The 12,299-nt window shown below is 43.0% G+C and overlaps 1 protein-coding gene across 1 annotated transcript; it reads left to right on the plus strand.

The window, feature by feature from the left end:
- Positions 1 to 2,712: 2,712 nt before the first annotated feature.
- On the plus strand, positions 2,713 to 8,345 carry LOC129647557 (SLA class II histocompatibility antigen, DQ haplotype D alpha chain-like). Its single transcript, XM_055574639.1, is given in 4 exon segments — positions 2,713 to 2,794; positions 6,961 to 7,206; positions 7,646 to 7,927; positions 8,191 to 8,345. Coding segments are annotated over 4 exon segments (765 nt in total).
- The last annotated feature ends 3,954 nt before the right edge of the window (positions 8,346 to 12,299 follow it).

Consider the following 12,299-nt stretch of genomic DNA (forward strand, 5'->3'; position numbering starts at 1 on the left):
ATAATTCATGATTGACAGTTCTTTTACTTTCAGCACTTGAAAAATGTTGTGTCACATCTGTCTGGCCATTGTGGCTTCAGGTGACAAATCCATGGTCATCTGTCATGTAATTTGGTGTTCCCTTATCAAAATGTATCATTTTTCTCTGACAGATTTTAAGACTTTTTTTCCATTTAATTTCAGGAGTTTAATAATCCATATCTCTTGGTATGAATTTCTTTAGGTATAACCTATTTGAGTTTTGCTTAGATTCTTGAATCTGTAGGATTCTTATGTCTTTATCCAAATTTAGGGATTTTTCCACCATTATTTCTTTGAATACTTGTCAACACTACACCTTTTCCTTCTCTTGGACTCTGATGATAAAAATGTTAGGTATTCTGCTATTACTCCATAAGTTGCAGAGTCTCTGTTCATATTTTTTAGTCTGTTTTCTCTCTATGGCTCAAATTGAGTAAATTCTATTAATCTGTCTTCAGGTTCACTGATTCTATTCTCTGTTGTCTCCAGTCTACTATTGAATCTTTTTGACAATTATTTTATTTATTTTTTAGTTCTGTAATTTCTACTTGGTTCTTTTTTATAACTTTTATTTCTTTACTTAAATTTTCTATTATTTTCATTTGTTTTTTAGATAATTTATAATTGCGATCAAAGCATTTTGTGATGGATGTTTTAAATTTCCTCTCAGACACTTCCAACATCTGACCTGTCTTGGTATCAGTTGATTGTTGTTTCTCATTCAAGGTTCTCTTCCTGATTCTTGGTATGACAAGAGTGATATTTTATTACATCCTGGACATTTTGGCTATTATGTTAAGAAACTCTGGATCCTGGTCAAATACCTTATTTTAGCTGGTAGTCACCCAATTCTAAAGAAATCAACCCTGAATACTCATTGGAAGGACTGATGCTGAAGCTGAAGCGCCAATATTTTGGCCACTTGATGTGAAGAGTCAACTCATTGGAAAAGACCCTCATGCTGGCAAAGATTGAAGGCAAGAGGAGAAAGGGAGGGGCAGAGGATGAGATGGTTAGATAGCATCACTGACTCAATGGACATGAATTTGAGCAAACTCCAGGAGACAGTGGAAGACAGAGGAGCCTGCAGTGCTGCAGTTCATGGGGTCACAAAGAATCAGACACGACTTAGTGACTGAACAACAACAGCAACTTGATCTTCGTGACATAGTAAGCTTCTTTTATTCAAAGCTTCACTGTTTCAAAGATGTCTACTACTTCAGGTGCTCCCTCATAATGAGAAATGTTAATTCTCTGGTGTTGATTTGTGGAAGAAATAAGCACAAGACCGAGTCTCAGGTAAATAATGTCCACAAGTCTGGATCACTCTAAGAGTTGAGGAATCAGTCTCCAATAGGTATGGATGTGTCAGTTTGGACTATATTAAGAGATCCCTTGCATGTCACAACACCTAGGGTGTGGCTGGAATTCAGGTGAACTCTGATTTTTTTTTATCAGGAGACTAATGGCAGCTGGAGTGCGTTGGGGGTGGATGAGTAGGGTGAGTGAGTTCAAGAGACATGAACTTGGACAAACTTTGGGAGATGGTGAGGGACAGGAAGCCTGGTGTGCAGCCTGGTGTGCACAGATTGCAAAGAGTCGGACACAACTTGGAGACTGAACAACACTCTTCTTGATCTTGGCACTTATTCCTGGCCTAATTTTCAAGGTGTGGTTCTGAAGGCAGTTTTGTTTTAGGAGCCCCTTCACTGCTATTCTGGTCTGCTTCATTTATGTTATACCACTGGGGCTTCCATTCAGACTAAGCCTGTGTCATCCACGGTGGCAGAAAGCACTTCCAGGACCGACCAACCAGTGCTGCTGGGTGGAGGATAGGCAAAGGTATTTCTTGGCTGCCACTAACAGAATTCCCCTGGGTCATCTCAATATTTAGAGAATTCCATATGCACTATGGAAGCAAAGAGAAAGACAGTTAACCTACATATGGATGCACTGAGCTTCCCTGGTAGCTCAGCTGGTAAAGAATCCACCTGCATTGCAGGAGACTCTGGTTTGATTCCTGGGTGGGGAAGATCCCCTGAGGAAGGCATAGGCTATCCACTCCAGCATTCCTGGTCTTCCATGGTAGCTCAGCTGTAAAGAATCTGCCTGCAATGTGGGAGACCTGGGTTTGATCCCTGGATTGGGAAGATTCCCCAGAGGAGAGCATGACAATCAACTCCAGTATTCTTGTCTGGAGAATCCTAATGGACAGAGGAGTCTGGTGGGCTATAGTCCACAGGATCTCAAAGAGTCAGACATGACTGAGAGATTAAGCACAGCACAGCATTGAGGCAGGGGAAAGGGGAGGTGACAGGGCCTCCCAGGGAGGGGACCAACTCAAGGGAGAGTTCTGGGGAGTTGTAATCCAGAAAATCCTGTTGGAGCACGTTTACACACATGTGAAAAGACTCTGATTTAATATCCTCCCTCCTTTCATAGGAAGATCTCTCTGGTCCACTCTGAGTGGAGGCCACATCAGAACCAGGGGATTTTCCAGTCCCTTTCAGACCTCTTAGTACAAAGTCTTCATCTAGTAACTGAGGAGTCATCAAAGGGGATTTTTCTGATTGGCCGCAACCTGACCTGGCAGAGTATGGTTTGAGTGTCTTCAAAGTTCCTTCTTAACTCAGCCCTCATCATTGCTCTGCAACTCAGAACAGCCACTGCTGAGTCCACCTTGAGAAGAGGATGGTCCTGAACAGAGCTCTGATTCTGGGGGCCCTCGCCCTGACCACCATGATGAGCCCCTGTGGAGGTGAAGACATTGTGGGCGAGTGCACAGTTGAGGGATGTAGTGATTAGAATTGGGGAACAGGGATTCAGAGGGAAAATCAAGAAAGATTGGCCTAGAAATAGTAGAGACCCTCACACCTTTCTCCATATTCAGTCAGTTCAGTAGCTCAGTTGTGTCCGACACTTTGTGACCCTAGGTACTGCAGCACGCCAGGCTTCCCTGTCCATCACCAACTCCCAGACCCTACTCAAATTCATGTCCATTGAGTCAGTGATGCCATCCAGCCATCTCATCCTCTGTTGTCCCCTTCTCCTCCTGCCCTCAATCTTTCCCAGCATCAGGGTCTTTTCCAGTGAGTCAGCTCTTCACATCAGGTGGCCAAAGTATTGGAGCTTCAGCTTCAGCATCTGTCCTTGCAATGAATATTCAGGACTGATTTCCTTTAGGATGGACTGGTTTGATCTCCTTGCAGTCCAAGGGACTCTTGAGAGTCTTCTCAATATTAGGCAGATCTAAAAATTACAGTTGTTCCTCCTTCGGGAAAACAGAGTCCAGACACACTCACTTTATTACCGGTACTGTTGCAAAGTTCACCAAGGTCATCACTCAGTTTCTGATATTGGAGCCAGTGAATATGTTCTGGAGGGCTCTAGGGCAATCAGTTCATTTTTGATTGCCTCAAAGATTAGCAATGTTTTCACAAGTAGACGTCTTGTTACAAAAAATTCCATGAACTATCACTCCCAAACTTATCTGAACAACTTTGGAAGCTTTTTATATATTTCTTCTAAAGTTTATCTTGGGGTGAATAGTTCCATGAATTATGAATACTGTGTGGATATGAAGCAGGTTGACCTTTTCTTAGTCTCAGATCTACATACATTTCCATGCTGGCATCTGGCACAGGATGAGCAAGCCCAGTCGAGTACCTTTATATAAAGCACTTTGCCACACAGTCATCACTTGATCTCAGTTGCTTCATATATGTCACCTCACAAATAAAGTTGTGTAGGACTGCTTTCTAAGTAATTAAGATACATAAATGTCAAAGATTACTCTTATTTTTTAGTATTACCATTATAAGTGTAGCTTTGATTTTTTTTCTTTAGCAAAGTAAAAATCTTCCTTATTTTTATTTTAAAATTGAGAACTTTATGATTAAAAAAAACTTTCTGAATTAAATTATATTGTTTTCAAATTGTCAGTCCAAATTACCTGTTCTTCACCCCATCTATAGAAGTCCTTCAAGAAGAATGGGTAAGCACAGGTTACTTATTTGGTCCCTTAGGCCCTTCTGCCTTTGCTGTCCCCCTCTTTCTACCCTCTGTTCATATATTCCTTCATCTTCCTTTCCTTCCAAGATCTATCCCTTGCCCACATCTCTGTTGTTTATGGAAAAGAAGAGTGAGTTTGTAAAACCAAAGTAGAATGGCCGGATAGTTCAAAGGGGAAGAGAAAAGGAGGTTACTCTAATCTTCAGCAACTTTATTAGCCGTGGCTGCTCCCATTCTAATTTTGTGTGATAGAAAGTTTCACCTGCTTCTCCAGCACACTTCCACATTTTCTTTCTTCAACATCACACCAGAGTGTCCTAGTCAAGCTCAACTTACCCATTAGGCACAGTGGGCACAGTGCTGAGGGCCTGAATGCTTATAAGGCCCCATGAAAGTACTTTATCATTTTAATTAGAAAAAGTGAAAATTTATGGTAGAAGAAAATGTTTTAATTTTAATTTAGCCTGTATTATTTTTTTTAATTTTATTGTATTTAACTTTACAATATTGTATTGGTTTGCCATATATCAAAATGAATCTGCCACAGGTCTTTATACCAATATGGTCATAAAATATGACCTTTAGTATTTTTATGGAGGTGGGCCCGCCTGAGAAACAGTGCTTAAGGCTCACAAGTCATAATGCTTCCCTGGTCACTGCTGATTCTGACCGTCATATAGTTCTGCTACCTCTGTGTCTTTAAGTCTTCCTCAAAGTTTCTTTGATCCTCAAGAATAGTAACTGACATTTTGTACACAATTTTGAGCACATAGCAAGCTAAGTTTTGGGGGATTCAAAAATGAAAAGACATGCTATCTGCCTCATTCAGGGTGCTAGGATTAGTCATGCTAAGAAAATGGTGTAGAAAAGCAGGAGTATTGCTGAGCAGGGCAATGGACCCAGCTAAGGCTGAAGCTATAAAAGTGATTAGTTCCAGTTGGCACAGCAGTGTGATGTGGTTCACTGTGGGCAACCCAGGACAAGGACCAGATGAAAAGGAATAATTGCATATATTCATGTTTGAAAAGGAGTCAAGAATATTCATCACAAGGATAAAGAAGTTTTGTTAGAAGACCTTTAATTATAACTGATCCCTAAAGGGGGTAAGGATGAGCAATAGACTAACTTGAAAGCAGGATATTGGAATGGGGAGATTGGAGATTATAATGCAATTTAAAAACAATGTGTAATGAGAGAACTTGGTTAAAACAGTTAGTAACTAAGTAGAAACTTCAGGAATGAGCTAGAGGTGTCCAGGAAATCTTAAAAGATCATTTCATTCCAGGAGCTAAAAACAGACCCCTGAAAAGACCAAGGAACGTGAAAGGAAAATCTCATTTGTTTTCATTGACAGATGAGGTAAGATGAGGGCGTAGGATATACCTGTTACAGAACTGATCAGTACACAGCACTTCGTCCTTTTCTCACCTGACTCTCCCATTGCTCAACAGACTCCTTGTTGACAGAGACCATGCCTGATTGATGTTTTATTGTTTGTCTCTCCCAATGTCTGAAACCCTGTTGATATTCATGAAATGAGGAAGTGGAGAAAGAGAAAATATTAAAAGACTCATATGTGTCTGGACAAAATTGTCCATACTTGGGCAGAGTCAAACTGAGTTGGTTGCCACTGTGCTTTAGCATCCTCAGAAAAGTACATTGTCCATTTGAAGAAAAGGGTTATAATTCACTCTTAGTCCTCAGAATGGGACTTTGAAATTTTTGAATCAGAAAAAGGAGAAGTTTAGTTACCTTCTTAAAGAAAAAAAATGGTCTTCCTGATGGCTCAGACGGTAAACAAGTCACCTGCAATGCAGCAGACCTGGGTTTGATCCCTGGGTTGGGAAGATCCCCTGGAGAAGGAAATGGATACCCACTCCAGTATTCTTGCCTGGATAATCCCATGGACAGAGGAGCCCAGCAGGCTAAAGTCCATGGGATCGCAAGGAGTCAGACACGACTGAGTGACTTTCACATTAAAGAAAGAAATAGGGGAAGGAAATGTCAGAAATCCAAAATAAAGCTTCCATTTTTTTATTTCAGAAGGAATCAGGCATTCTTCTTTAAGAATCACTACGGTTAACAAAATGGACACCTTAGAAGCATTGTTTATTCTTTATATGCTTTATTATGTTGTCCCTGTCCTTGTCATACTGTTTCTTATACCTTATAAAAGAGGAATCTCTTTTAAAATAGTAGGATCATGTGTGGTTTTCCTTGGTTTAAAAAAAAAAAAAAAAAGAAGGAATCCCTATGCAGAAAATGTTCTGCTCTGAGTCAGCCCTGAGGGGAAAAGAATCACAATGAATGTGTTATTAGCTGATAAAAAATTAAGTGAGAGAAAAAACTTTTGAAGAAAAGGGAAGAAAGCTAATACCAGGAAAATTCATTCATTCCCTTCTTTCTTCTCTCTTTCCATTATAATCTTTATTACAGACCTACAATGTGCCAGGCACTGAGCTGGGCAGGCAGGAAATAGCGGTAAACAAAGCCTGTAAAATCCTGCCTTTGTGAGCATACTAAAGTGAAAGTTGCTCAGTCGTGTCGGACTCTCAACCCCATGCACTGTAGTCCATGGAATTCTCCAGGCCAGCATACTGGAGTGGGTAGCCTTTCCCTTCTCCAGGGGATCTTCCCAACCCAGGGATGGAACCCAGGTCTCCTGTACTGCAGGCAGATTCTTTATCAGCCAAGCCACAAGGGACGCTCAAGAATCACACATGTTACAGTGCAAAAGCAGCCTGGGTTCTAACAGGACAGCTACCAACACTGAGGGTGAAGGAAGCAAGTGCTGGCACTTTGCTTAGAGACATTGTGCCAAAGGTGAAGCCCACCATGTTTGAAAGTTAGTTTCTTCAGCTACTTTGTTTAATATGGCCTTTTCTCTCCATTTTCCACCTTCCTGCTCTCCTCACCCTCACTTATCAGCTGACCACATTGGCTCCTATGGCACAGAGATCTACCAATCTCATGGTCCCTCTGGCCAGTACACCCAGGAATTTGATGGAGATGAGCTGTTTTATGTGGACCTGGGGAAGGAGACTGTCTGGAGGCTGCCTATGTTTAGCCAGTTTGCAGGTTTTGACCCACAGGCTGCACTGAGTGAAATAGCTAAAGCAAAACACAACTTGGATGTCCTGACTAAACGCTCCAACTTTACCCCTGTTATCAATGGTAAGTGTCCACCATTCTACTTCTTTTCACTGAATCTATTCTTTAATATCAGGCTTCACGCCCTTCTTCTCTACGGAGAGATATCCTTCACCATGCTATGAAACTTTCCCAAGTGTCCCCAGATTTCATAGTAATTACTGAACACATCCTCTCCATCTCAAAGATCACACATTTCCATGTAATATAAGGACCCTTACTCCCATAACATATTCCTTGAATCCCTCAAGGAGGAGTCCCACAGACCTCCTCCTTAACAAGCATGCCCACAGACAGCACGGGGATAAAGCGTGGGCAGTGCATAGCATCTCCCAGCAGAAGATGAACAAGAGCTCCTCCACTGTCAGACTGGGAACGTTGGAGGGAGGGCTCCCCCAGGAGGCAGTGCAGAATCAGCGCCAAGCTTTTCCCTTTTCACATCTGTGCTGTTTCCTCACCATAGAGGTTCCTGAGGTGACTGTGTTTTCCAAGTCTCCCATGGTGCTAGGTCAGCCCAATATTCTCATCTGTCACATGGACAACATTTTTCCCCCTGTGATCAACATTACATGGCTGAAGAATGGACATGCAGTCATAGAGGGTGTTTCTGAGACCAGCTTCCTCCCTAAGGATGATCATTCCTTCCTCAAGATTGGTTCTCTCACCTTCCTGCCTTCTGATGATGACGTTTATGACTGCGAAGTGGAGCACTGGGGCCTGGATGAGCCACTGCTCAAACACTAGGGTATGTACAAGTTCCACCCCTTTTGGTACTCTCTCTTTTTCTACCAAGCACAAAACACTCTGAGTTTTGGTCCCTCAATCTCACAGTCCAAAGCTTGTTTTCCACACTTCAAGGTTTCTAAAATTATAGAAACCTTCATTCGCTTCCCTAAGCCTGGTGCCCTGAGTTTTTGTAGCATGAACACCACACCTCCTGCCCACCCTCATACACAGGCACATAAACCAACACTCTGTACTCTGACTTTCACAACTTCATTTTTCCAGAGCCTCAGGTTCCAGCCCCTATGTCAGAGCTGACAGAGACTGTGGTCTGTGCCCTGGGGTTGACCGTGAGCCTCGTGGGCATACTGGTGGGCTCCATCTTCATCATCCAAGGCCTGCACTCAGGTGGGGCCTCCAGACACCAGGGTCCCTTGTGAGTCGCACCCTAGAAAGGAAGGTAAGGATTCATATTTGTCAGTGCCACAGACACACTTCAGGAGAAAGCGAAGTGGGAAGAAGTTGTAGACACAAACGTGGTTGAAAAGTGGGAGAATTGGGAACCAGCATGACTACGGCACAGAAGCTCCCTAGGACTCATCAGTCTCATGTCTTTCCTGTTGCAGGTGCTCTGCCAATCTATGAGAGCAGAAGAGTGGACGTGCTAGACGACCTAGAACTAGTTTCTGGCTAAGTTCATCATATACTCTCTCTTCCCCGACACTCTGCCCCTCCTCTCTTCTCTGGGACTTAAGATACTGTATCATCTCAGAGCTCACATATATCTCAGAGTTCTCCCCTAATTTTCTGATATTGTTTTCTGTTCTCAGTAGCTGCTACCATGAGATCACGGGGTATTCCACCCAGTTACCTACTCCCTAGTGACCCTGACCCCATATCACAATGGAAGCAATAAACTCCCCTTTAATAGAAATTTTTCCTGTCTTTCATCTCAGAGCTGATCAAGATCATGTTCTCTTATGATTTAGACCCCTTAATTTCATTTCTCAGATCATCTTTCATGCCAAAGAACATAAGAGCAACTTGTATAAACTCATAATATTTCAGTATGTTCACTATGGTTAATATTTCTCTCTTCCTACTGTTTCCATTCTTGGCTCTTGGCACTGCCATCCACCCCTTAATTCAGGCATCAGTGAAAGTAATATATACCTTTTTTCCTTGGTTTAGATTTGTTATAGCAGAAATACAAAAACCAAGAGAGAAGTCTGTACTCATCTTTTTTTTTTTCCTTTGGCTGCACTGTCCAGCTTGTGAGATCTTAGTTCTCCAACCTGGGATCAAACTCAGAACCACAGCAAAGAAAGCTGGGTGTTAACCACTGGAATGCCAGGGAATTCTCAATTCTGTACCCATTTTAATACAGCTTTTTAAAGCTATGACAGAAAAATAAGAGAAAAGAATTTTTGAACTCAAAAATACCAAAAGTCAAATTTTTGGTATTTGACATTTGACAAATGTCAAAATTTGTTTCCAATACTTTAAATTTGTGAAAAATACTTTATAACAGTAAAAGCATTATCTCCTCTCCTCACCCTTAAGGAGATAAGAATTCTCTAGATATAGAAAGAACTGAAAGTCAATTAGGAGAGGATTAGTGTAAGATAATAATGCAGATATTTGAGGACCAAAAACTTGTCCTTACTTAGGGTTAGTAACCCCAATGGGAATGGGGATGGAGTAGAAATCACAGACATACTTAGGGTCCCTAGAACACAGGTGTACTTTGTCTCACCTGCTAGATGAATTCCTGCTATATAAGCACATGACATGGCCTGTGAGGAACAGTAGAGTGAATATGGCTGCAGGGTGTCTCCAGACAGATAAGCCTAAGCCAGGCACACTGGATTCCTGTGCATATCTGTTTGCCCTGGAAATAGCAAAATACCCAATATCCCCAGCCCACTGCCCATGACCCTCCTGGCTAAGGAAAGCATGAATCAATGAGAGAGAAATCCCAGGAGGGACAACATCATTGAGGTAATGTAGGAGCATCTATGAGTGCGATGTTCTCCTCTAGATTCACTGTCTCCAGTGGAAATCCATGTGGAGGAAGTGGATCAACAGATGGATCCTCTGGCTTTCCTGACCGTGTCCAAGACGTCACTCTTGAGAGTGTGTGATGGAGTTATTGTGCCTTTGAGAATGTTTTAGGCACGTTGCCTCAGACTTTCCACTCTGCAATTATTGAGTCCATGCATTGCATCTTGGATGGTATTATGGAATAGCTATGAAATGTATGAGACTGTCCCTGCCCATACCTCTATCAGGGAGTTCAAAATATAATTGGAAAAAAAGACACAATATTAACACAATATTGTACAGCTTCAGTTCAGTCACTCAGTGGTGTCTGACTCCTTGCGACCCCATGAATCACAGCACGCCAGGCCTCCCTGTCCATCACCAACTCCCGGAATTCACTCAAACTCATGTCCATGGAGTCGGTGATGCCATCCAGCCATCTCATCCTCTTTCATCCCCTTCTCCTCCTGCCCCCAATCCTTCCCAGCATCAGGGTCTTTTCCAATGAGTCAACTCTTCGCATGAGGTGGCCAAAGTACTGGAGTTTCAGCTTTAGCATCATTCCTTCCAAAGAAATGTTCTCACAGGAAATCTCAGGATGTTCTCAGGATGTTCTCACAGGAAATCTCAGTTTCCCTTGAACTACTGAGAACCTCAGAGGCGAAGTAGTGTCAACGTAAATGCAAGAGTTCAGGGAATGACAAAAGAGGCGGAGAAAAGAAGTTTGTCCTCAGCCTGAAAGAAAGTGAAATCAAATCGTTCAGTCGTGTCTGACTTTTTGCGACTCCATGGACTGCAGCCCACCACGCTCCTCCATCCATGGAATTTTCAAGGCAAGAGTACTGGAGTGGGTTGCCGTTTCCTTCTCCAGGGGATCTTCCTGACCCAGGGATCGAACAAGGGTCTCCCGTATTGCAGGCACTTTACCATCTGAGCCACCAGGGAATCAGCCTGACGGGCATACATATTCTCTTTGTCCCCGGCAAAGTGTCTTCCTTACAACACCTGGATTTACTCCTAGTTTCTGCCACCCCCACCAACACCTGTGTGGTTAGAAGGAAACAACAACTTCCCAGTCATAGAAAGGAATATCTTATTCATGGAAAGAGCACAGACTTTCAAATGAGATAAATTGGATTCCAATTAAACTGACATACATACCAGCTTGGGCAGGTTCCTTAACAGAGTATCTATATCATAAGTATAATTGTTGAAAAAGTCATTATACCTACATGTAGGGCTTTTAGGAAGATCAAGAGAGAATTTATATTAAGATATCAATCCTGTGTCTGAAGTGAATGGTTTCTCAATATTTATATCATTCTGTTCTTACATTCTCTTTGCTCCTAAATCCAGTCCATCCCCACTTAAGTCTCTGAATCCCCCTCAAGTCACTGCTGCTGCTGCTGCTAAGTCGCTTCAGTCGTGCCGGACTCTCTGTGACCCCATAGACGGCAGCCCACCAGGCTCCACCATCACTGGGGTTCTCCAGGCAAGAACACTGGAGTGGCTTGCCATTTCCTTCTCCAGTGCATGAAAGTGAAAAGTGAAAGTGAAGTCGTTCAGCCGTGTCCGACTCTTCGCAACCTCATGGACTGCAGCCCACCAGGTTCCTCTGTCCATGGGATTTTCCAGGCAAGAATACTGGAGTGGAGTGCGATTGCTTTCTCTACTCAAGTCACTACTTGACCATAAATCAGTGAAACTTGAGGCTAAGGTTCTGTCTGTGGTCACCCAGGGAGCTCCTCCAATACCAGGAGTTGCTTTCATAAACCCTCCACTCAGAGTCAGGACTGTAGAGTCTTTTCCTCAAGTTCTGAACCTACAAAGACTACTTCTGCCCTACATTTCCCGCCAACCCAGGATCCCACAGTATTTAGTCCAGACAAGATCTTAGGGGACCCTGGAATGACAAATTCTGCTGTGTCTTCTTTGGAGAAATTGGTATCTTCTAAAAAAGGCGGGGGGGAGATGCCCATGCTCACTTTGTCCTAGCGCTTATAGTAGATACACACTTTGTCTCCTCCCTGTTACACCCAGGCTCAAACCTGTAAGAGGGAGATTGTCCTTATCTTGTCCTTAGAGGGTGGAAATGAGAATATAACATAGCCCTCATTCCCAAAGGGAGGAAATGTGTCATGAAAGACAGTATCCTGAGATCATACCCCAGCCCAAGTGTCCCTCAGAGCCTGCTCCCCAGAGTGGTGGCTCCAGGGAGCAGCTGCCCTGCATTTATGCGGCGAGTCTCTGCCCTCAGCCCCTGGGGTGCTCAGCACCGCCAGGGTCACCATCACGGCTGCTGTCCAGAGGCCTCTGGGGATCCGAAGAGCCACCATCCCAGACATAATAGA

This window comes from Bubalus kerabau, chromosome 3 (assembly GCF_029407905.1).
Source record: "Bubalus kerabau isolate K-KA32 ecotype Philippines breed swamp buffalo chromosome 3, PCC_UOA_SB_1v2, whole genome shotgun sequence".
In the NCBI taxonomy this organism is placed as follows: domain Eukaryota; kingdom Metazoa; phylum Chordata; class Mammalia; order Artiodactyla; family Bovidae; genus Bubalus; species Bubalus kerabau.